This window comes from Lagenorhynchus albirostris, chromosome 19 (genome assembly GCF_949774975.1).
Source record: "Lagenorhynchus albirostris chromosome 19, mLagAlb1.1, whole genome shotgun sequence".
Taxonomy (NCBI): domain Eukaryota; kingdom Metazoa; phylum Chordata; class Mammalia; order Artiodactyla; family Delphinidae; genus Lagenorhynchus; species Lagenorhynchus albirostris.
The window spans coordinates 3,908,317-3,935,116 of NC_083113.1; the positions used below are offsets into that span (position 1 = coordinate 3,908,317).

General features: G+C 40.0%; 1 protein-coding gene across 3 annotated transcripts; it reads right to left on the minus strand.

The window, feature by feature from the left end:
• Nucleotides 1-26,800, minus strand: ZNF582 (zinc finger protein 582). Of its 3 annotated transcripts, none has more exons than XM_060130169.1 (5): nt 26,514-26,800; nt 25,124-25,212; nt 23,383-23,509; nt 23,036-23,131; nt 1-3,557 (listed from the first exon to the last, which is right to left on the minus strand). In XM_060130169.1, the coding sequence occupies exons 2-5, from the start codon at nt 25,130-25,132 to the stop codon at nt 2,506-2,508; spliced, it is 1,284 nt and encodes a 427-aa protein (XP_059986152.1). In that variant the 5' UTR covers nt 25,133-25,212; nt 26,514-26,800; the 3' UTR covers nt 1-2,505. The 3 variants fall into 3 exon arrangements, with proteins under 3 accessions (XP_059986152.1, XP_059986150.1, XP_059986151.1); XM_060130167.1 differs by lacking the exon at nt 1-3,557 and adding an exon at nt 13,438-14,882; XM_060130168.1 differs by lacking the exons at nt 1-3,557; nt 25,124-25,212 and adding an exon at nt 13,438-14,882.

Below are 26,800 nucleotides of genomic sequence, written 5' to 3' on the forward strand. Positions count from 1 at the left end.
TGACTGATTTTATTATAGCCACTTAAACATTCTGTTGGTATAGTGAAGAACAGTTGTCACAAATCAAGAATAACTGAAACAGTAATAACTGATTGCTGTAATGACTTCATTCTGATCTTGTCAGTTATCCTAAAACCTAACAAAAGTTGGAAATAGAGAATATTGCTTTCTCTCTGTTTAGAAATTTTCACAGAATATATACGGTTGGAAGACTAAAGCAAAAAGAAGAAAAATTATATTGATGTCGTTCACGATGTAACAGAGGAATTTAAGAAGCATATATTTCAAGGACTATTAACATTATTTCCTACAAAACAAAAACAAAATAATACATTTTAGGACTGCAAGCAGTTCTTTCAAGATTCATGCTTAAAGATTTCAGAGATGCTTAAATACAAACTTTAAAAATAAAGCAAAACACTGATATTATGAAATCTTCCTTTTTATACTTGACTGAAGGAAACCTCAAAAGTAATGTTTTCATTTGGATATAGAGGAAGACATAGTTAGAACTGGTCTTCTTGAGACATAGGTTAAACTTGCTTAGCTAAAGTTTTCTTCAATTCTCTTCCAAGGACAGCCTTTACAAACATTTGTATAAGTCATGTAAAAATTGAGAAATGTAGCTTTCTATTCATTTTTTTAAATTTCCATTTTAAAGAAGGCTGAATAAAAGAAGACATTCCACATTTTCTAAAGAAAATGCATATGTCCAGGTGATTCTAAGTTGTTCTTATTTTTGTGGTTAATAATTAAGTATCACATTCTGATTCTACCTAGGTCATCATACCATTCTTCAATGCAAGGATCAAGTAATTTTTAAATCTTTTCCTTTTAGTTAATCTGTGTAAACTGTGGAAGGATAATCAAACTTGGAAATAGATACGTTCTTCTAAATTCCTGAAAAGTAATCTTCTAGTTTAAAAAATACTAATGAATATATTACTGGTTTAAAAATATTTCCATTTTAAAGAGAAAAAACTAAGATGTATTAATATGCTAGTTCTTATGACTTTTTAAATTTAAATTCACAATTAACATGTAGAAAAGTACCTGGCTCTCATAGGTACTCAACATTTTTTTTGTAATTGGGAGGTTGAGGACATCTGCAAATCTTGGTTTCTGTTTATATTATTGAAATTATGCAAGATTCAGAAAAGGAACTGATAAAATCTGCATGTTTTCAAACTTGGAAATTTGTATCATAGATATTTTCTATACACTTATAGTTTGGTAAATCTTTGCTCTTAACAACTGATGATACTACAGTTTAAAAAAAACCACTTAAGTGAATTCCCTATAAAATCTGTCCTTTTCTAATATTCAGTCAACTCTGGAAAACTTAGGTTTTTCTTTATAGGAAGTGAAGTATATATACATTTGAAATTTATTGGTATCAAAAATGTAAAGCATTCAACCTTATTTTTGAATACTCTTTATGTGTGTTATTACATCCTCTTTTTTTTTGTTTGCTTGTTTACATCCTCGTTTTTAACAATACTGTAGCATACTTTTACGAAATTTATAAGTGCTTATATTTTCTTTTTAAAGAAAAGGCTTCAAGGTTAATAAAACCTACTTCTCTGTTTAAATTTCAATTAATTTTTTTTCTTAATTCTGTCTTTTGGTGAGTTATGTTCATTTTCTACCTTCTCGAGGTCTCTGGTTTGCTTATTATTTACATTGTTTGTAGTTTTCTTATCTATAAATGCATTTAAAGTAGTAACTTTGAGTATAGATATGGTCACATCCCACGGGTTTTGTTTTATACTGCTCATTCACTTCATCTTGCTCTCATTGTTTCACTGAAGGAGAAAATATTAGGTAGTATGTAACATAAATATTTTGTTAATGTCTAACTTATTACATTTTTACCTGAGCTATAGCCCTATATGATTGGTTACAAACTTCTCCACACCTTCCTCAACTTGATAGTTAAATGTTTAACTGTTGTTTTTAAATGTGTGGTGTTTTATTCACTGTGTATTTTCTGATGCATAGTAAATGATGAATGGGGATTTTTTTTAACTTATATTCTTCAAATATGAATTTTCTTTAGCCATAAGAGACTTATGGCTAAAGAACTTCCCACATACCTGACATTCACAGGATTACTTTCTCTTTTGCTTTCTTTATGTAAGTTAGAATTAGCTTAAACTAAAGGGTTTCCAAAATTTCTCTACTTTAATGGTTGCTAGCCAGCATAAATTTTCCAATTACTAATGATTGATAGGTAGTGTTGGGAAGCTTTGCTACATTATCATATTAATATGATCTTTAATGTTGAATGTGATGGTGATGAATCTGCTGATGAATGTAACATGAGTTGAACCAAAAAGCGTTTCCACATTTCACAAGGTTGTACATAATTACCTGATGTTCCTTGAGGGATGAGACCAGTGAAGTCTTTGCTTCACTTATTTATGGGGATTTTCCATAGCATGAATTCCTTAAAGTTGAGGAAGAGGAGAGTGCCCGAAGGCCTTCCCACATTTCTTACATACATTAGGAATGAATTTTCTTATGTCGAGTAAGTTGTGAGCACTGACTAAAGGCTTTCCCACATTCCTTGCATTCATAAGGCTTCTCACCGGTGTGAATTATCTGGTGTTGTTTAAGCTGTGAGCCCTGCCTAAATGCCTTCCCACATTCATTACATTTATAGGGTTTCTCACCAGTATGAATTCTTTGGTGGTGGTTAAGCTGTGAGCCCTGCCTAAAGGCTTTCCCACAAACCTTACATTTGTAAGGTTTCTTACCAGTATGGATCCTCTGATGTTGAGGAAGATATGAACGATGGCCAAAGGCCTTTCCACATTCATTACATTTATATGGCTTCTCACCAGTATGGGTTCTTTGATGTTCATTAAGTTGGGTGATACCTCTAAAGGCCTTTCCACATTCCTTACAGACATAGGGCTTTTCTCCAGTATGAATTCTCTGATGTTTAATAATCAGTGATAAGTAACTGAAAGCTTTTCCACATTCAGTACATTGATAGGGTTTTTCACCAGTATGAGTTCTGTGATGTACGTTAAGTTGTGAGAGCCGAACAAAGGTTTTTCCACAATCCTTACATTCATAGGGTTTCTCACCAGTATGAATTCTCTGATGTCTGGTAAAGAGTGAGACAGAACCAAAGGCCTTTCCACATTCTGTACATTCATAGGGTCTTTCCCCACTATGAGTTCTCTGATGTTGAGGAAGATAGGAACGGCGATGGAAAGCCTTCCCACATTGCTGACATTCATAAGATTTCTCACCAGTGTGAATTTTCTGATGACTAAGAAGACATTTCTTCTGCCAAAAGCCTTTTCTACATTCATTACACACATAGGGTCTACTTCCAGGTGGAATGTTATGAAGCAGGTTATGGGATGTTTGCTGTGTCAAAGCAGGTATTTCTTCATGAGTGATTATGACTTGACTGGAACTTCCATCCTCATTTCTGTGATATGTTTCAAATGTGCCTTCACATTCCCAGTCATCTTGGAAACTGGGGTTCTCAGGATCTTTGTTTATAAATTTTTCCATTTTCTCCCATTGGGATACCTGATCTGAAAAATAATGAAAAAGCAGAGATGCTTTAGTCCCTGGTGTCAGTTAGAGCTTCTTTAGTAGAAATAGTTTTAAACTGAAAATAATGCTTATGAAAAAAGTAAGTGTTCCATACAGCTCCCAAATGTGACTATGCAGTTCCTGTTCTCCAAAATCCCCAGAGTTCCTGCTTTAGCTGGAAGGATCCAGCCAATCAGCAATGCATGCTTGAAACATTGATGGGATACTAGGTGGGCTCTGACCTGGAAGAGCTGCCCCCCTGGCTGCAAGGACCAGACACAACCTCATCAGGGCAGCACGCAGGATGAGGTTGGGTGCCCTTGGCCAAGGAGAAGTGCACAAGCCCAAACCAGGAGCAAGAACAAGACAGCAGCATATATTGAGAGAGAACGTAAGTATGGTTTAAAATGCATCAAGAGATCAAGGAAGAAACAAAAATCTTAACTGCTGAAAGGAAAACAAACCAAGCAAAGGACACTGACAAAGAACTAAATAGAAATTCTAGCAATTGAAAGTACAGTGACTGTAGTTAATTTTGTCAACTGGCATTCAGTATCCATTCCCACCTCCTAGTTGGCCTTCCTCTACTTAGGCTGGGAAAGTAATTTTCCAGCTCCTGGCACTGAGGACTCTGAAGGGAACTAAGTTTCCACCCTTTAGGCACACTTGTGTGAAATTCAGATGATAGAAGCAACATTTTCTGCTGCTTTGGCTATCAAAATGTTGTTGCTGGCCTCTTCACTCCAGTTTCAAAGTACATGTAGCAGCAGTGGTGGTGGCTTCATCACCTTACTTTCTGATCCCAGATCATAGCTAAGGCAGTGTGCACTTGCAGGTGGTGGTCCTAGTGGCAGCTCCTGTGTCTCTACATCTTGGCTGTGGCTGAGGTAGCACATCTTCCAAAGATTCAGTGTTGCCACATTCTGGAAGGCATTTCTGGAGAGCCAGCTCCTGTTACCCTTCTAACAGTTTTTAAGCACCCATTTCCCATATTTTATATCTTTAAATACCTTCCTAATTTAAAAAAGACACACACATACACAGTCTTAATACTGATCTTAAGAAATTAGGGAAAAAAAAACAGGATTTCAGGAGAAGATAAGCCAGAGCAACCCTTCCAATAAAAACACATTTAAAAAATAAAACTTACACCAAAAAATCTTTATCAAAGATCTGAAAAAAATAGCCCAGAATTACCAGGCAAAAATCTAAGGAAATTTGAGCTACCAGCACAAAGAGTACTGAAGCTGGTTTGCCCTGAGTACCAATCCTAATTTTAGTTCAGGTGATCGTGTGTGTGTGTGTGTGTGTGTGTGTCTTTTTTGCCCAAACCCATGTCAGGTGTCTTAGTCCATTTGGGCTGCTGTAACAAAATACCACAGACTGGGTAAGTTATAAACAACAGAAAATTTTTTCTCACAGTTCTGGAAGCTGGGAAGAATGAGCTCAAGGTGCTGGCACTCAGTGTCTAGGAAATAAATTCTTATGTTGAGCCACCATATTTTGGAGTCAAGCTAAGTTTGCAGCTTAGCTTGTGCCCTAAGACAAAAGTAAAGTCAGTTTAAGATCGCATGTGAAAGGAGCCTCATTTTCTCTGTAAACCTTTGAGAAAAGAGTTTAGAAGGAAAACCTTTGAAAGCCAAACAGGTGAGGTTTGTTTGTTTTTCCCTACAATGGCTTACCCCTTCCTCACTCAGCTACTAGGCTGCTGTCTCTTCACCACCAACAACTATTCCCTTGTTCCAACAATCGATCACACTTGGCTTAGAATTGCTAAACTTTCCATGTAGGAAAATGAGTGGGACCTGGTCATGCTATTGCTATCCAAATGCCCAATCCCTTGAGGGGACATGGATACAGCAAAGTAAAGAGAATGCCTTGAAAAATCAGGAAGGTGAAGTTTCAGAAGTAACTCAGACCTATTTCCAGCTTTACAAATCTCAAACTGTTGCTTCCAAAATGCAGTCAAACACTTTAGCACTTCCCTGGAGGGTCAAGATGGAGGAATCATGATGCTCAGGTGATAGTGAATTATGAGAGGACGGTCTTAACCAACAGCTGAGACTCCTGTCGTTCTCCAGTTTGTACACATCCCTCTGGGTGGCTATGTGTGGGAGGAGAGGGAGGGAATTAGCCACCCACACACACTCTGCTTAAGTGGAGTTGATGGCCACATCTTTGTGGTTATCCTGATAAGAAAAACCAACATTTTTAGACTTTGAGAGCTAAGTGACCACATGACCCTAAGGGGAGGGGCAAATTTGCCTCGGAAAGGGAAAGAGGGCACTATAAAAAAATTTTCTCAGATAGCTTTAATGTATTGAGTCCAATACTAGTTAAATAACTTACCTAACACCCATGGATTTACTCATTTAAAAAAGTATTTGAATGTAATCGGCAAATTTCTTTCTGACAGTGCAATTTAAATACAATTATTTTTTGAGAACACGTACATGACTGTGAATGTTTAACATTACCACAGACATTTTCCCTTGTTCTGAAAAATTCTTCAAACATAATTTTTATTAACAGTAGAGTAATCCACCACATGAATGGACATGAGATTCACATGTAAGTCTATTACTTGCCCAGTCATTCTTGATTGTAGGGCACTCATTTTAGATAAGACCTTAAGGTCTTTCCCAGAATCTGCTTCTAGACTAGTGGTTCCAAATTTCTGAGAGGTGGTATACATATATTGAGTCTAAACAGGGTGAGACTGCTGGGGTTGGAAGGGCAGCTGCACCAGTATCCTTAACTTCTCCATGCCTCAGTTCTCTAATCTTTAAATGGGATAGGTGACATTAGGTACCTCAAAGTGTTGCTGTGAGGATTGACTTATGTGCTTACTATATTATAGTGCTTGCTACATAGTGATTAGCAAATATATATATATATGTATATATAAATCTGTATGTATATATACACACATCTATAGCTACAGATCTTCCTCAATTTACTATGGGGTTATGGCCTGATAACCCCATGGTAAGTTGAAAATATTCTAAATCGAAAATGCAATTAATACACCTACTGAACATCATAGCTTAGCCTCGCCTACCTTAAACGTGCTCAGACCACTTATATGAGCCTACAGTTGGGCAAAATCGTCTAACACAAAGCCTATTTTATAATAAAGTGTTGAACATCTCAGGTAACTTATTGACCACTGTACTGAAAGTGAAAAATAGACTGGTTGTAAGTGTATCCATGGTTTACCCTTATAACCTCCTGGCTGCCTGGGAGCTGCAACTTGCTGCTGCCCAGCATCATGAGAGCATCATAGAGCATAGCACTAGCCCAGGAAAGGGTCAAAATTAAAAATTCAAAGTAGAGTTTCTACTGAATGCATTATCGCTTTCACGCCATTGCTAAGTGAAAGAATCCTAAACTGAACTATCGTAAGTTGGGGACCATCTGTATATATAGAGTGATATCTATATCGACATGTATCAGATATATTTATCAATGGATATCAGTCAGTCAGTCTCTATCTTTCTTTCTCTAAACACACACACACTCTCTCTGTCTCTCTCCCTGAACTAACTCTAGTCAGGCTCCTCTAGGCCCCAGTCTTGGGCTCTGTCCTTCACCCATTTAGTCCAGTTTTAGGAAGAATTCCCCTAGGTCAGTTTATCAAGAACACCACCACCCGTCCCCATCCTTAACATCTCATCACTCTCGCCAGCCCTCAGCAAGAATCCTATTAAGTCCTTTTAGCCAGATACTCCCTCTTACCCTTGATGGTTCTTTTTTAGTAACCGTATATCCAGTGACACCGCCCCCCTTCACTATAAATCCCCACTTGTTCTTGTATTTGGAATGGAGCCCAGTTATGGACAAAGGTGTCTCGCCCTATGGCAATAATTCCTGAATAAAGTTTGCCTTGAGAAGCTTTCGATTCTGTCCGGCTCTGGTATTTTTTGACAATATACTGAGGAAGGCTCAGATAACTTTGGGAATCCATACAACTATAGTCCTATTCCTAAGAGAAAACGCAAAAAAAAAAAAAAAAAAGCAAAACTGCACAAAACCTTAAGTGGTCTGTGGGGTCTACGAATCCCAGATTAAGTATCTTTAAGGAAAAGACGCTGGAATCCATTTGTGGCTGGACACATTCCCTGCCACCATGGTCTCTGAGAAACGTAGTCCAGAGGCAGGATAGCCAGAACTTGGTCATCCCATCACCACCCCCGAACCCCCAAAATACCTTCCCCGCCACCCATAAAGAGCTCGGACCCGGCTCCGGGCGGAGCCGAACGTCGACCCGCTCTAACGTGGAAACAATCGCCCGGAATTAAAACGCGCGAAGGCTCCGCGGACGAACCCGCTTATAAACTCCAGGGAGCTTGGGCCCCTCAGTTGGACAACAAGGAGGCATCCGAGAGCGGCCCCAACACAGTGCCTTCTGGGAAATGTAGTCCAGAGAGGGAGGGCCGGTCGCCCGAAGAATGCTGGGAAGACAAACCCGGACCGTGATTGGGCCCCGGCCGCAGTTGGCTTTTGGGAGTGTAGTTCGGCGCGTCGCTCTGGTCAAGCTGGAGCCCGGTCTTCCATCTCCTCAACCTTGGCCTCGTATGACCGCCCAGAACCGAATCTTTCTCCGTGAGTTGTGCCTGTGGGCCATGACCTGTCCTGCGTACTTCTCCGGGTATGAGCTGTGGGGCAGCCTGTTTGTGACAAAGGGGAGGCTGTGGGTCTGTGACGTGAGAGGTTTGGCCCAAGACGGTGCCAGTGACTGAGGGTGGGGAGAGGCAGGTGAGTGGATACACCTGCCTCTGCGTGGGTGGCGGATGGGATTCTGCGACGTGGAGCGTGACCGTGCGAGGAGGGCTTTGTATGTGACGTGTCTTTGTGTGTGACCGCAGGTCTTAGAATGTGTGGCCTTGGTTATGTGTGAAAAGTTGGTGTGACTCTCAACCTTCCTTCAGTCTATTAGTGTGACCGGAGTTGTTCAGAAACTGTGTAGGTTTAAGATAACATGAATGTGGGTTTCTGTTAGGTTGCCTGTGGGATTGTGATAACTGCTTCCAGGTTTGCTCTCCCCCTTTACAAATAGGGTAATAACTCCAAATTTCTTATTACCCTGAAGTTCTGCAGCAAAGCGCAAACAACATAAAACATGATAAAAACATGACTTTTACATTAAATAAACTCAAAATTATTATAGAGAAAAATTCAAAATCAGCCTAAAATGTTAAAACATGAAGATGGGTTTGTTCAAAACAATTTCTTATCAATAGTATGGTACGGCCTGTCTTGGCTCTGCCCCAAACACCACAGTTAGTCATTTCCTTTTGCTGATTGGAATGTACCTGCAGAAATTCAGGAAGCCTTGGACTGCAGAATTAGCGTTACCCATCCTGAAGCGCTCATCTACAATATGCATGGCCTGGTCTGCCCACTCTCTGAGGAAGGACACTTTCCCTCAGAAGGTCTCGAAGCTTGCCCAAGGCAGCAGTTTCTCCCTGAGTCAGACCCAGAACTCAGAGTTTCTATCCCTTAATGTAGTTTTGTTTTCATCTGGCCTCATGGCTTCTGTGATGTCATGAAGCAAATGTCTGCTATCTCTGATATTGCTTTCTCTAAAGAGTTTACCACCTTGATTCCACCCATATGGGGCTGGAATAAATAGAGGAACATTTCCCTGTAGGCCTTGTATTTCATGGAAGGAAATTTTAGAGTCACAGAGATCTGACTGTAAACACCAACTCAACCACTCACATTCTACAAGTCACTTGTAGTTTGTGGTTTTCAGCAAGTCACTTTTCTACATCTGTCTTATTTTTTCTCCTACAAAGAAAATCTGACTACAAGGTTGTTTTGAGGAATTACAATTACTGATATTAAAAGTGATGTTAGCATAAAGAGGTTGAATCTCACACTTTAGTTGTTACTGCATCCCTTTTACATCTTCAAGTTTTTGAATCATGAGGATATACTGCTTATTCAAAATATTAAACATTTTTAAGCAGAAATAAAATAGAACAATTGAGAAGTAATAAACAATATTTAGAAGAAAATTATCTTGGGCTAAAAAAAAGACATGAGATATTTAAACATATCCTGCTAAGTTCCCGAATTCTAAGGATAGAAAGAAACTCTTGCCAAATGCTGGGATGGAAGCAGTTACTGTGGTAGGCAGAATTATGGCCCTCCAAAGATGTCTATGTCCTAATCCCAGGAACCTGTGGGTATGTTTTTACATGGCAAGAGGGAATTAAGTTGCAAATAAAATTAAGGTTGTTAATCAGCTGACCTTAGGACAAGATTATCCTGGGTTGTCCAGATGAGCCCAATATAATCACAAGGGTCCTTAAAGGTGAAAAGAAAGGAGGAGGCAGAAGAGTCAGTGTCAGAATGACACAATGTGTGAAAGACTCAGCTGGCTACTGCTGGCTTTGAAGGTGGAAACGGGCCACACCAAGGAAGGTGGTGGGTAGCCTCCAGAAGCTGAAAAGGCTAGGAAATAGATTCTCCCATAGAGCCTCTAGAAGAGAACACAGCCCTGTCAAGACCTTGATTTTGGCTCACTGAGACCTGTTTCAGACTCTGACCTCCAGATAATAAATGTGTGTTTTTTTAAGATGCGAGGTTTTGATAATTTGTTACAGCAGCAACAGGAAATGAATACATCCCCATAAGCTAAAATAAACAGACTAGCATTGGGTTCCTCTTCTAGAAGATCAGAAGCCAGAATTCAGTGAAGTGACATCTCTGGATTACTGAGAAAAAAACTGTAATCCAAGAACATTCCACTAACCAAAAATATAACTTGTGAAGGTCCAAGAAACTCTTTTGGACATATAAGGATTCAGAGAATACCAACTATGTAACATTTATTGAGATAAACATAAATACTCAATAAAATAGTCTAACCAAATTGCATTTGAAATAAATCTGTAAACTCAAGACAGGGGAAAACAGTTAAAAAAACAGTGGCCAGCAATGAATGTTACTCTGAATACTATATTTAAGTTTAAATGGAAATCATGAATGGGTCTGGCAGTAAGTAATATAAGCATCGAATACAGTGAGTCCCCTACATACGAACCTTCAAGTTGCAAACTTTCAAAGATGCAAACATGCATTTGCATATCCAATCACGTTAGTTCATGTGTCTGGCATACATTGTCATGTGTATGCATCCTCTCCAAGTAGTTGTGCTTTTGTGTACTTTACTATGCAGTACTGTGTAGAGTACAGTAGTACAGTATCTTTATTTTAAACCCAGGATGTCTGGAAGCGTAAAAGCAGAGGTGATGAAACTGGTAAGAAGGGCCAGCTGTTGTACTACAATACTTTTCAAGGTACTGAACTGGAAGATTAAAACTGTTTTATTTTTGTGTTTGTTTTTTTTGTATTATTTGTGTGCAAAGTATTATAAACCTATTACAGTAGGTACTATATAGCCGATTGTGTTAGTTGGGTACCTAGGCTAACTTTGTTGGACTTATGAACAAATTGGACTTATGAACATGCTCTTGGAACAGAACTCGTTCGTATATAGAGGACTTACTGTAAATAAAAGTAAAACTAGTAAAACTATGAGTTTTCATTAGGTTAGCAAAACGGAGGAAATGTTAAAGAACAGGCTGTGAAGGAAGGGAAAGAGAAAGCAAGGATGGTCTCTTCTCAGAGGACAGTAACAAAGAAAACTAATGATGGGTTAGAAAGTATAATAGTGCTCTCATTCTGCCCAATGATTAAGAATGGGGAGATAACCACTACCCTAAGCACAGTGGGAAGTTCCAATTTAGCAAGAGAAAAGGAACATAAGGAAAGGAAAAGACCAAGAAAATATAAATAGTACAAAGTAAAATGAAAGGAATAAGGTGGAGTTATTACACTAAATAAAAATGTGGGGCTTCCCTGGTGGCGCAGTGGTTGAGAGTCTGCCTGCCGATGCAGGGGACACAGGTTCGCGCCCTGGTCTGGGAAGATCCTGCATGCCGCGGAGTGGCTGGGCCCGTGAGCCATGGCCGCTGAGCCTGCGCGTCCAGAGCCTGTGCTCCGCAACGGGAGAGGCCACAACAGTGAGAGGCCCACGTACCGGAAAAAAAAAAAAGTGAATTTCCCTACAGAAAAAGAAATTTGTATTTTGAGTTATTAAAAAATTAGTTATATTTTTTTATAAGAAATAACTAAAACGACAGAGGTTGAAAATAAATGGATGGGCAAAAACATACCAAGTGAACAAGGATAAATCATTATTATTAGTGTTACACAGTATGGAAATAAAATACCAAAAGGATTATACTAGGCCAAGGTTGGCAAACTTCTTATCTAGAGGGCCAGATAGGAAATAAATAGGCATTGTGGCCGTAGTCCTTGTTGCAACCACTCAGCTCTACTGTTGTAGACAATATGTAAATAAATGAACATGACTGTGTTCCAATAAAACTTTATTTATAAAACAGGCAGCAGGCCAGATTTTGTTTGTTGACCCCTACACTTAGCAGAGTAGGATATTGTTTAGTGATAAAAGTATAATTCTTAAATAGGGGTTAAGTTATATGTCTTTATAGGTCAAACAACATAAAGTAAAAAATCTCTGGATATTCAAGATTGTGGTTAAAAAATTCAATTTTAGGAAATTCTGATCCAGTATACCAAATTATATAAGAATGTGGAGAATTTTATCATTATAATCTACTGCTTAAATAGAATCTAGTATCCAAAAAAGAATATACATTATTTTTCAATGTTATGGAACATATACAAAAATCAATCCTGTACTTAGCCACAAAGAAAAATGCTAAATACAAAAAAGTAGATACTTTCAGGCCACATTTACCAATCATAATAAAATAAAATTTGAAGTTACATCACTTAGGATGTTTTCAGCTCAAGTTTACAAAATGTCCAACTAAAAGTAACTTCAGCAATAAAGGTTTATTTTTCTTAGATAACAAGGCATCTAAGAGACAGTTCCAAATTGGCCTCATAGTTCAGTGTTAGGGTGCTGGGTCAGCTTCTTTGAGGTCCTTTCTTTTCTGCTCTTGGTTCCAAGATGGCTGCAGCAGCTCCAGGCATCAAGTTCTCAGAGGAAAGTGTTTAAAAGCAAGAAATGAAAGAGGAGGGAGTCTTCCTAATGTATCTGTCTCTTCTGAATGAGGAAGATCGTTCCCAGAAGGCCCTGTAGATCCCTAGAACATACTGGCCATACACTGGAACATCTGGGCCATCTTGAGCTGCAAAGTGGGCTGAAAATTAGCATGTGACATCTGCAGCTTCTAAGACAAGACACAGATGTTGCCAATAGGAATGGGAATTGGGTATGGCTGCTAGGTAGGCAACCAACCCCTTCTGTCTGTGATATTATAAAAGATAATCTACAACAACCTGGAAACTAAGAAACAGTCTCCTAAATTTAGTTTACTCTTGGATCAGAAAGAAATAAAAAATGAGATTATTGTAGGATAACCACTTTCTATTTCATCATTTTCTGTTTTTGTTTTCTGTTCATTTATTCATCATCAGGGTGTTTGGTATTCTCTTTTCTGGCTTCTTAAATAGTACATTTAGTATATTTGAGTACTATCTTTCAGGTTTTCATGTTTTGCATATACTTAAAGGCCATAAAATTTCCTCTGAGTAACTTCAGCCACATCACACATTTCTTGACATGTAAAAACTCTCATCGTCATTCTGTTCATTACCACTGATGGTAACTGCATTCCTTAGTTTCTTGTTAACCCAAGAGTAATTCGGCTGTTTTTTTTTTTTTCTTTTTAATTTCCAATAAAATTCACACTTGGCTATTGTTAAAATTATTACACTGTGGTGAGAAAGTGTGATTCTGGTGTGTGTTAGAGACAAAATTTTTTCCAACCTTTTCGTCTTTGACAATCATGGTCTAAAAAATTTGCATCCGTATAATTTTTCTTCAATATGAATTTTATTACTCAGGATAAAGGACAACTCTGAATAAAGGAATTCTTACTTGCATTACATTCTTCATGTCTTTCTCCAAGATAAAAAGAGTAAGTTGTGATTAGCCTAAGCTAGTGGACTCGTCCCATTATTTCCATTCATATGGTTGCTTGCTAACATAAATTCTCTGATGATTAATAAGGGATAAGTGCTGATGGAAGGTTTTTCTACATTTATTAAATTCACTTGTGTTTCTCTATTATGCATTCTCTGATGTTGAATGGTAGTTGAGTCATGATTTAAAGTCCTCCCACATTCCTTATATTCATAGGGCTTTTCCTCAGTATGAATTACCTGATGTTGAATCAGTTGTGAGCAATGGCTGAAGGCTTTCCCACATTCCTTACATTCATATGGTTTCTCACCCGTATGAATTCTATAATGTACAGTAAGATGTGAGACCCGTTTGAAAGCCCTACCACATACCTTACATTGGTAGGGTTTCTCTCCTGTGTGAATTCTCTGATGTTGCTTAAGTTGTGAGTTCACCCTAAAGGCCTTCCCACATGCCTTACATTCATAGGGTTTTTCACCAGTATGAATTCTCTGATGTCGAATAAGAGTTGAGCCTTGATTAAAGGCCTTCCCACATTCTTTACATTCATAGAGTTTCTTGCCAGTGTGAATAGTGTGGTGTTGAATCAACTGAGAACGATGACTAAAGGTCTTCCCACATTCCTTGCATGCATAGGGTTTTTCACCAGTATGAATTCTATAATGTACTTTAAGATGTGAGATCCGATTGAAGGCCTTGCCACATTCCTTACACTGATAGGGTTTCTCACCAGTATGAATTCGTTGATGTTCAATCAACTGTGAGCTTCGACTAAAGGCCTTTGCACAATCCTTACATTCATAAGGTTTCTCACCAGTATGAACTCGCTGATGTTGTATGAAATTTGAACCAGAATTGAAGGCCTTTCCACATTCCTTACATTCATACGGTTTCTTGCCAGAATGAATATTCTCGTGTTGAATTAGTCGTGAGCCATATTTAAAGGCTTTCCCACATTCCTTACATTTGTAGGGTTTCTCATTAGTATGAATCCCTTGATGATTAATAAGGAAGTCCTCTTGCCAGAAGTCTTTTCTACATTCATTATATCCATAGGGTTTTTCTCCAATATGAATTTTCTGATAAAAAGTAAGGGATGCTTGCTGGTCAAAAGTGGACATTTCTTCATTATCGATTATCATTTGACTCAAATGTCCATCTGGATTTCCCTCTTGCCTGTCAAACTGACTTCTGCATTCCCAATCATCTTGGAAACTTGAGCACTCAAAACCATAACTTGTAAGGCTTTCCATTATCTGCCACCGGGGTGACTGTACTTCATAACTGTGCTGCTTTGGAGATAATACCTTAGTATCATACCTGGACTCCAATACTGAAAAAGAACAAAACAAGTATGTATTTGTTTTTTCCTTTTCCAGAAAAAGTAACTTCTATAGTAAAAACTGGAAAGTTCAGACTCAGGATAATATCTGTAAGCTCTTGAATGTGACTAAGAAATTAGAAAATGGAGTAGAACAGAGAAAGAGGAAATACCATAAATAAAGATGAATGAGGTAATCAGAGAGATTATAAGAGTAGTTCTAAAATGTTAGTGTGGATCAGAATCACCACTGAACCATGGCTTTAAAAAATGAATGTTTCTATGAAACCCTAGAAAAGACACATATGAGTAACAGAAAGCAAATCATTTGTTGCCAGGGCCTGGGGGGGTATGAGCAACTGTGTGGGAAAGAGCATAGGGAACTTTTCAGGGTGATAAATATGTTCTCTATCTTGTCTGTGGCGGTGGTCATGTAAGTGTATACATTTGTCAGTAGCCATTAAAATATTGTACTTAAGATGCATGCATTTAATTTAATATAAATTATACCTCAATAAAGTAGATTTTTAAAAATGATGGAGAGGGGTGACTGGATACTTCTCTGGCCAGAAGAACATGACGGTGCATCTGCTTGACAGGGGATGTGGTGTTATAGGAGGGCTATTTTCACATGTCCACTGGAAGGTGTAATAACACAGCTGTGGCCTTCTGCTGTAATGCTTTCTGTCTCTGAAGTTTAGCTGAACACCGTGGCTAGAGCTAATGTCAGCTGGACCAGTCTCTCCTGGACTTTTCCACTGCCTAAAAGTGTCCTTGGAAAAAGAAGGGCCTTGTTCCTTGTTTAGAAGATTAGGCCCAAATTTAATAGGGGTGGCCTCTTCCAGAGCAATATTCTTTGCTGGTTATTCAAACTGCAAGGAAAGGCTGAATGGTGTATTTGATCTTGACTCTACCTGGTACACGATTTCCGTACAGTGGTCCGTTTTACTGCAGCACGGAAATCAGTCCCATTTGGTTAATAAAGAATTGGTTTCAGCTTCATGCAAGGAACTATGGGGAAAAGTGAATGGGTGCTTTTGAATGTATTCATAAGTTACAGACAGAAGGCCAAAGGGGACTTTATAGGGGCACGTCTGCTTCCTGTGGTAGCATATCAGAGACCACTATTGGTTTTTTTGTGAAATTATTAAGCAAAAACTACTGGAATAAAAGATTACTTTGACAATGCAAGATGATGAAAAGTCTGTGAAAGAAGTATCAATTTTCTGGGAATGATGCTGCTGTCGCCTCAAAAATTTGCACCACGTGAAGTTGTAAGAACAAAAACAGTGAAAAGAGCAAAAAGTAGAGGTATTTTTTCAGACACCATGTTTGGTTGTTGAAGAGGGAAGCTCTCTTTACGGGTCTCTTTATTGTGCTCTAACAACTGTGCTAAGACAGATTCCAAACACATCCATTATAATGGCTACCTATGAACTGGTGGTCCATCTACTCAATGGTTAGCAACATCTGGCTGCCATCCTATAAAGAAGGGACCAAAAGATTGCAGTGGACCATGGAATATTAAAGCCAGCCTGGTGGACAGAAGAAAATTAGTTTGGGAATGTAACTATGCCCTAATGGAAATCTGGCTTTAAGAACTAAAGTGGTAACACATTACTTGGTCTTTTTGGCAATGTGAAAAAAACTGCTGCCTCTAAGGACATGCCATTAAAAGCACTCCTCTCTCCAAAATGCCATATTTTCTGTCACAGACATCAGACACAGTTGAGTTTTGCTGATTTATGGCAGTCAGAGTACAGTGTTTATTCCATGAGCACTTTGCACTCATCTGGATTAAGCCATCTCCAATCATATATTGTGCTATAACTATACAAAGATAGTACTAATTTTCTAATTTCTGGCTTCTGTTCTACTTCTTGTAAAGTTGCAAAATAGCAACATAATAATGAGGTCCTCTGTATTATTTTTATATTTTCCTGATAGGATCTGCTGCAGTTTTTTTAGAAGCTGATTATTTAGCATTAGTAGTTACTGTTTTTAACAACAAATGAAATAATGTCTAAAAATCTTATGTATAGACTTAGCATTAAAATGTTTTGGTTTCCTCATATGGAAACTCAAAGGATCCCAAATGGCCAAAACAATCTTGAAAAGGAAGAACAAAGTTGGAGGCCTCTCTCACTTCCTGATTTCAAAGCATATTAAAGAGCTACAGTAATCAAAACAGTGTGGTACTGGCATAAAGGAAAACATAAAGACCAGTGGAACAGAATAGAGAGCGCAGAAGTAAACCCATATACATATTGTCAAATGATCTTCAACAAGGATGCCAAGACCACACAATGAGGAAAGGACAGGCTCTTCAACAAATGGGGCTGAGGAAATTGGATATTCACATGCAAAAGAAAGAAGCAGGACCCTTACTTTATACAACATTTAAAAAAATAACTCAAAATGGATTATAAACCTAAGACTTAAAACTATAAACTAGAAGAAAACATAGGGGAAAGGCTTCATGACACTGTATCTGGCAATGGTTTCTTGGATATGGTAACAAAAGCACAGGCACCAAAAACAAAAATAGACAAATGGGACTATATCAAACTTAAAAACTTCTGTGCATCAAAGGAAAAAAATCAACATGGTGTAAAGGCAACCTACAGAATGGAAGAAAATATCTGCAAACCATATTACTGGTAAGAGGTTAATAGACAATATAAAGAACTCCTAAAACTCAACAAAAAACACAAATAACCTGATTTTAAAATGGGCAAAGGACTTGAATAGACATTTCTCCAAAGAAGACATATAGATGGCCAACAGGCGTACGAAAAGATGCTCAACATCACTAATCATTTGAGAAATGCAAATCAAAACTATAATGAGATACTGCCTCACAGCCATTAGGATGGCCACTATTAAAAAAAAAAAAGTGTTGATAGGGTGTGGAGAAATTGGAGCCCTTGTGCACTGTTGGTGGGAATGGAGAATGGTGCCGTCACTATGGAAAATAGTATAGTGGCTCTTTAAAAAGTTAAAAACGGAATTATCATATGATCCAGAAATTCTACTTTTGGGTATATATCCAAAAGAATTGAAAGCGGAATCTGAAAGAGATATCTGCACACCCATGTTCACTGCAACTTTATTCACAATAGCCAAGATGTAGAAGCAACCCAAATGTCCATTGACAGATGAATGGTTTAAAAAATTGTGGCATATACATACAGCCTTAAAATGGAATGAAATCCTGTCACATGCTACATTATGGGTCACCCTTAAGGACATCACACTAAGTGAAAGAAACCAGACACAAAATGCCACATATTGTATGATTTATGCGAAATATCCACAATAAGCAAATCCATAGAGACAGAAAGCAGATTAGTGGTTGCCAAGCACTGGGGGGGAGGGGGAATGAAGAATGACTGCTTAATGGGTATGTGTTTCCTTCTGGGGTATATCTAGGAAAAACACACTTCTCAACACCATTCTACTCTCCACACTTCACTTCTGACACTTCTAGTCACCAAATGTGTGTGGGTTTTTCGCTTACACCAAGCAGCCCTCCATCTCTCTGGTAGATACTGATTGGGCAACCTACAAATTCAATTCTGACACTATCTTGCTGCAGATCTCACAGATTAAGGGCTCAGTCTCACAAGACTGCCCCTACCAGTGCCCCACCCCCCATAAATGGAAGTTCCCACAACCCCCTCCATGGGTTTTAATCATTTGCTAGAATGGCTTGCAGAATTTAGGAAAACAGTTTACTTACTATATTACCAGTTTATTACAAAGGATGTAACTTACGACTAGCCAGACAGAAGAGATGCATCAGGCAAGATGTGGGGAAAGGCTTTGGAGCTTCCATACCACCTCTGGGCACACCACCCTCCCAGCACCTCCATGTGTTCGGCAAACTGGAAGCTCTCTGAACCCCATACTTCAGGGACTTTTATGGAAACCTCACTACGTAGGCATGATTGATCAAGTCATTGGCCATCAGTGATTAACTCAACCTCCAGCACCCCCTTTTCTGGGGTTGGGGGTGGAGCTGACAGTTCCAACCCTTTAATCACATAATTGGTTCCCCTCTCAACCAGCCCCCATCCTGAAGCTATCCAGGAGACCCCAGCCACCAGTCATCTAATTAGCATATAAGACGACACATATGACTCTGGAGATTCCAAGGGTTTTAAGACTTGTGTGCCAAAAAACAGGGATGAAGAACAAATATATATTTCTTATTATAAATCACAATATCACAGGGTGATAAAAATATTCTGAAACTAGATAATGGTGAATGTACTAAATGCCAATGAACTATATATACACTTTAATAAGGTGAATTTTGTTATGTATATTTTACCATAAGTTAAAAAAATTTTAAAACATTTTCCATAAAAACTATAAATGACCACAACTGGCTCAAGAAATGCAACACTTGAATGTTAGATTCAGTATTCAGTATCAGGAGTTCAGTATTAGGAAGCCTATTCATATAATGCAGATTTTATAGATGGAAAGAAAAAAACACTTAATAAAATATGAAAAGGTGGATCTTCTTTAACCTAAGAAAATACCCCTATCTCATTCCTATGGCTGATATTATGCTTAATGAAAGACACTAAAAATATTCCTATTAAGGTCAAGAACAAGATTAGTACGTAAAACCCCACTTAACAGTGTTCTGCGGGTACTACATAATCAGCATCCTAATCAGGCAAGAGAAAACAACCTGCAAGGTATAAAAATGTAAAAACATTATCACCATTTGCAGATGATATAATTGAATACTTGGAAAACTCAAGAGAGTTACATAAAAAACTGTCATAAACAATGAGAAAATTCAGTAAGTTGGGTTAGCTACAAAATTCATCTGAAGATGTGAATGGCTTCTGTCATATATAAAAAAATAACCAGTTGGAGTATAAAATGGATGAATGCCATATTAGTCTATATTATAGATTATGCCCGTAACAGCAATAAATATAAACTACCTAGGAATAAATGTAATAAGACACATATAAGATCTATATGAAGAAAATGTTAAAACCTTAATCAGGGATGGACATAAATGAAAGGAAAAACCTGTCGTGTTCTTCAATAGAAGACTCCGCATAATAAAATCAGTTTTCTCCTAAATTAATCTATAAATTTACAGTGATTGCAGTAATAAAAATTGCATGATTTTTTTTTTTTGAAAGCAAATATTCTGATTCTAGGGTTTGGATAGAAAAGTAAATGAGACTAGCCAGGAAAACTCTGAAAAATAAGAATGAAGAGGTACTAATTGTACCAGATATTTAAAACATTTAAACTCTTAATAAATTAAAACCATAATGGTATAGACACATGGTTAGAGAGATTAATGAGCTAGAACAGAAAGTCCAAAAATAGATCCAAATACAGAGGTGATAAAGCAGACGACAAAGGTGGCTTTATACATTAGTGGTGAAGAGATAAATGCTGTTTCAATAAGTAGATAATAATCTGGAAAATAACATGAAATCACATCTTACACTGGGAAAAATTCCATATGGATCATAAATTTCATCATAAATAAGCTAGAAAAATATCACAGGAGACTCATAACCTCAGAGGGTGAAGTTCTCTTTAAATATGACACAAACCCACATATCTAAGGAGTAAACAAATTGAGCACCTCAAACAAACACATGCTGTCAAAACTCAAACGACAAAAGCAAAAAAATCTGTTCTGTGACATTTCAGGTGTGGTAGGCAGAATAATGGCCTCCCAGAGATGCCCATGTCCTAATTCTCGGAACCACGAATATGTTAGGTTACACGGAAGCACACAGCTTCTCTCCCCATGTTCACTCCACCCCTGATCTCACTCACTCCAACGGGCCAACTACCACTTCAACGTGGATGAATCTACCACATCAGTAACGCTTAGTTCTTAGCTTCCCATTTGAAATTCTCTTGAATGCTGCAGAAACTGTTTATGGACACGATTTTGGTCTCGTGTCACACTGTAACTTTGGGTCTAATTCGGGAAGATTTTGCCCCCCCAGGGGACACTTGGCAATGTCTGGAGACATTTTTGGGAGGCCAGAGAAGCTGCTAAACATCCTGCAATGCATAGAATGACACCCCCTCCACACTGGCCCCAACAAAGAATTATCCCACTCAAAATGTCAGTACCACTGAGGTTCAGAAATCCCCCATCCAGAACAGGAGCACCCCAGGCAGAAGGGACAGCAAGGGAAGAAGCCTCGAAACAGGAATACGCTTGATGTTTCAAAGCCAGGATGCATATACTTGTATTGTCTGCTTTCGTGCTCCCATGGCAGAGCTGAGTACTTGCGACAGAGACCACAGAGCGGGCAAAGCCTGAAACACTTAACTGTCTGGACCTTTAAACAAGACATTTGCCAACCTCTATGTTAATGTAACAGCAAAGAGGCTTGTGTGGCTATAACCGAGTCAGCAGCATGGAGGGTGGTAGGAAATCAAATCAGAGTGGAGGCTGCAGGGCAGATTTTCTAGAGCAACTTAGTTCAACACAAGTTTCTGTGATACTGAAAATGTTCTATTCTATTCCAGTACGGCAGCTACTAGCTACACATGGCTACTCAGCATTGGCACTGTGGCTAGGGCGACTGTGAAATGGAATTCTATGTTTCATTTTAGTTAAAATTGAAACAGCATGTGTGGCTGATGGCTACAGTACAGACACAGAGCCTTCTAGGTCATGGTATGGGTTTTAGGTTTCCTCTTGAATGATGGGAAGTTGTGGGCAGGTTTTTTTGTTTGTTTGTTTGTTTTTGTGGTACGCGGGCTTATCACTGTTGTGGCCTCTCCTGTTGCGGAGCACAGGCTCCGGACGTGCAGGCTCAGCAGCCATGGCTCACGGGCCCAGCCGCTCCGCGGCATGTGGGATCTTCCCAGACCGGGGCACGAACCCGTGTCCCCTGCATCAGCAGGCGGACTCTCAACCACTGTGCCACCAGGGAAGCCCTGTGGGCAGGTTTTGAGCAGAAATGTGATACCCCTTCACTGAAGTTTTGAGACGGTCGGCTGCTGTGTGGAGAATGCACTGTAGTGGACAACAGTGCAGGCAGAGGCACGGGGAGGAGGCTACTGCAGTAGTCCAAGTGGCGCTGGGGACGTGGGTGGTAGCAGTGTTGTTTGTTGGTAAGAAGTGGTTAAATTCTGGATATATTTCAAGGCAGAGTGAACAGGATTTCCTGACAGGCTGAATACATGTGTGAGACAGAAAAGTCAAGGGTGCTTCAGCAGTTTTTGACTTGAGCAATTAGAATAGAGTCCCCTGTTACTGAAGTGCAGAAGAAAGGGGGAAGAGTATATTTGTTAGGAAGGATCAAGGACTCCCTTTTGGACTTAAGCTCAAAGTGTCTGGTGAACATCCAAGTGGAGTTGATAAGAAGGCTGTAGGATATAGGTATCTGGAGTTTTAAGGGAGAAGCTGAACGTGAAGGTAATAATTTGTGTTGTCCAAAAGAACTTTCTCCAGTGATGGAAATATTCTGTATCTGCATTGTCCAATACTGTAGCCACAAGCCACAAAATTGCTACGGAACATTTGAAATGTGGCAAGTGCAACTGAGGTACTGAATTTTAAAGTGTATTTAATTGTAGGGAATTCCCTGGCGGTCCAGTACTTAGGACTCCATACTTTCACTGCCAGGGGCTCAGGTTTGATCCCTGGTCCAGGAACTAAGATCCCACAAGCCACACGCCATGCCCCCCACCCCAAAAGTATTTAATTGTAATGAATTTAAATTTCGATGGCCACATGTGGCCAGTGGCTCCACATTAGACAGCACAGGTGTGAGTGGTACGTACAGCATGGTCACGGAGAAGGTCCTGGGGAATGGAAATAAACAGAAGAGGCCCAAGTCTGAGCCCTGGGGTGCTCCAGCTTTTACAGAAAATGAGAAGATCCAACAAAGGAGGTTGAGGATGGTTAATGAGGTAGGTGAGAACAAGAGGTAGTGATGACCCAGATATACATAAATGTTTCAGGAAGGAAGGAACAACCACTTTTGTCAAATGCTGATGATAAGCTAAGGAAGATGATGACTGAGACCAGACCTCTGAGTTTGGCAACTTAGAAGGAAAATTTTCTAACTCAAAAGGACTGCCTCCTCACCAGTCAGCTAGACAGTTATCTGCAGTGGGTTCTCTCTCCCCACACATGCCTCACTCACCTGGGCACTGGCCTCCTGTCGCTATTTTCTCCACCATCCAGGGCTCTCTGCCTTGTTCCAGGAAGGAGATCACATCAGGTTTGGAAATGGCAAAACCTGGATGTGAGAAGAAAACATGCCATGCAGTTACGGTGCAGGCCCCCAGAATTCAGACCTAGGGCCTGGTTATCGAGCAGGAGAGGCAGTTGCAGGACGGGCCAGGGGAATATGTGAGTCACCTGAAGGCTGAGGAAGATGTAGCTTCAGGCCATAGAGCTACCCTTTAACCAATCAAAAGACACCCCAAAATTGGTAAGAAGGAAGAGATGTGCCCAGGGGTAACCTCCCAACTGACCACATCGCCTTACCCAGTGAGACCAGGTTGCTATAGATCTCCAACATCACATCTCTGTACAAATCCCTCTGAGCAGGCGCCAGCTGTTCCCATTCTTCTTGGGAGAAGACTACGGCCACATCCCTGAACAAGTCTGAACCCTGGAACAACAGGCAGGTATGTTATATGTGTATTTCAAGGAAATGTTTTTCACTGGGGTGAGAGGAGATGGAGGAGGTCTCTGCAAGAACGGGGTGTTCTGGTGAAAAAGAAGGCTGGGGCTGGAGGCCTTAGATGTGAACAAGTGACAGGAAAAGATGAGCACAGGTAAAAGAGATGTTCAAATATTCTTGAACTTCCCTTTTTACTACAAACCAAAGCTCTTGTACTCAGTTCTGGGATGAAAATTAAAATCCAGCCAAATGGAGTTTCTCAGTTGTGACAATATAATCAAGCACACTGCCTACTCTGTCCTTGATATGCGATAAATTCTCAATGTGAAACCTATCATTTGTACTTTTATGGAGTAACAACAACAAAACCCAACAATTTTTGGTAGACTTTCCCCAAAATATTTTATTAAAAAATATTTTCTATCTTAGAAAACAGAACTTTCATTTAAGTCAAGAATTGCTTCAAGATGTAGGCTCATGATTATGTGAAAGCGTATCACAAACATTTTTCCTTATGAGAAAAATCTTCAATGAAGATTATTAGCTGTACAATTTTCTATCAAGTGAAATAACTGACTCAACCATTCTCTTCCTTTGGATGCAGAGGTCTCCAAGGTCAGATCTCTTAAGGCTGTTCCAAAACTATGACTACCCAGATTCTGAACATCTATCCATCTATCTTTCTTTCAGTCCTCAGCTCTGCACTTTGCTTGCTTTTAAACTCAAGAAGCTGATGGAGAATAACCAAGATTCCAATGCTCTGTTCAACTCCAAACTGGACCTTAATTCTGGCATCTTAATCTCTCCTAGATTCCCAGCTAAACTTCAGTTACACACCCAGTTGTCAATACAGGAGATGTCACCCCCCACACTGAAATTGAGACCAACCAATACCAGCTTCCCTGCGTTTTTATGTGCGATCCCTCATCAGTAGCCATCACCATTTCATCAAACCTCAGTTCCTATAAGGGATGCTCTCATTTTGTGTAAGGAAATGGATTTCTTCTCCCTCTGGCCTCCCAGCAAAATACCAAGCCAACAGAAGATGTGGAATGTTATATAGAATGAATCCGTGTGGGCACTGATCAGAGTGGATGGGACTATGGGAGAGGGTACTAGCTGCCTGGTCTTTTTTTTTTAAGTTTTATTTTTGTTAAATTTTTGGCTGTGTTGGTTCTTCGTTGCTGCGTGCGGGCTTTCTCTAGTTGTGGCAAGTGGGGGCTACTCTTCATTGTGGTGCGAGGGCTTCTCATTGCAGTGGCTTCTCTGGTTGAGGAGCACAGGCTCTACGTACGTGGGCTTCAGTAGTTGTGGCACATGGGCTCAGTAATTGTGGTTAGCGGGCTCTAGAGTGCAGGCTCAGTAGTTGTGGCGCACGGGCTTAGCTGCTCCGCGGCATGTGGGATCTTTCCGGAGACCAGGGCTCGAACCCTTTCCCCTGCATTGGCAGGCGGATTCTTAACCACTGCGCCACCAGGGAAGCCCTGCCTGGTCTTTTTATTCCCTAAAATGGGAACCTCTGAGAACCAGAGTCTTGGATGGAACCCAGGTGGGAAGCTTCAGGATAAGGAAAGAAAATACTTATATGATTTTAAAACTCACAAGGGACATGACTGTCAAAATTTCATGGGTCGATGGGTCCTCCTCCTGGTTTCTCTCTTAGGGAAGGGCAGAGTCCTGAGATGGCAGAGCTGAGGGAGGAAAGAGCAAACATGAGAGGCTAGGCTTGCTTCACAGCTCCCAGAATGCCACGGTGACAAATGCCCACCTCCTTTACTCCCCATCCCCCCAAATTAGAGGGAGCTGGGACAAACTGTGGCCTTTACCCAGCTCCACCCTGTTACTGATGCAAATCTGAGGTGGGGATGCTCAGACCTGGTCCAGTGACTAAGGATGGTGTCCCAAGGACAAGGAAGGCCATCCTTAGGCCAGGGAGCAAAGCCTGCCTGATCTGCATCAGCCCAGCCCACAATGAAACATTCCCAGAACCAAAGCATTTAACTGTCTCATTCCCACAATGTAACACCTTTGGAAGTCTCCCTGGCTCTTACCCTAACTTCCTAACTCACAAAGAACCTTACAGCCATACATAAGGCCTGGCAGACACAATTTCGTGGACCCTGCCTGAGTCAACAAATGTTTGCAGTGGGCAAATTAGATGGAGCAAGCCCCGTACTCCATTATCATCACATAAACGTGTCCCTGCACAGAGATACAACAGTGAGCAAAACTGTGTGCACAATACTTGCTGAAAAAACAGAACCAAAGATTAGTACCTAACAGTTCACAAGTAGGCAAGTAGTTGAACCATTTTTGGTACAGCCGTATGATGGATGCCAAGCAACTATCAAAAATGATGTGGAACAACATCAACTGACAAATATATTCACAACTGGACCCTTTGTACAACAAGAGAACATTCAGCAAAAGAAGTCAAACCCACCCACCTACTGACACACAGGCTAACCCCCCCCCCCAAAAAAAACACCCAAACCTGGAATGGAAAACAACCAAGTGTTAACAATGATGCCATTTAACCACTTCCTGAGTTCATCAGTAAAACCGCAGTATTTTATAAAAGAGCTTAGGACAGTGCCTGGCATGTTACAAATATTTAATTCTAAGTAATGTAATGTGTAAATGAAATAATGATAAGTGTTCCTTAATATCATGTAGTAAGACTTTTTCCTTATGACCACTTTTTTTTAAGCATTATTTGTATTATTTATAAATAGTCTATTACAGCGGTGGCTAGTGATTTATTCAACCACTTCCCCACGGTTGGACAAATTTTCAACAAGATCCTCTAAATTGTCTCCAAGTTGCTCCTTCTAAACTAGTGGTTCCAAATCTTCTGGGGTCTTGCAACTCGTTGACAATCTCATGAAACAAGACTTCGCCCCAGATCTTTTAAAAAGCACGCGAGAGAATAAATGCAAAACATCCGTAAGTATTTTCTGGAGGTGGGGACTCCCCCAACAGACACACCCACCTAAGGGGTCTATGGACCCGGGCTATGAGCCCTGACGCCGACAGGGCGCACAAGCAGGGCGCGCGCCGCGGGGGACGATGGGAAGTGTAGTCCAGAGCCGGGAAAGCCGCAGACCGACGATGAAGCGAGACGTTCGTGTTCTTCCCAGGCCCGCGACCCGCTCGGCCGCGGCGCTCAGTCCTGCGTGGACTCCGGAGCGCTTGGCAAGCTCCGATGCCCCTCACCTGCCGCCTCCTCGGGTCCAGTTGCCCCCGTGGTCGCGCCCCGCGCAGCCCCAGGTGCGCTTC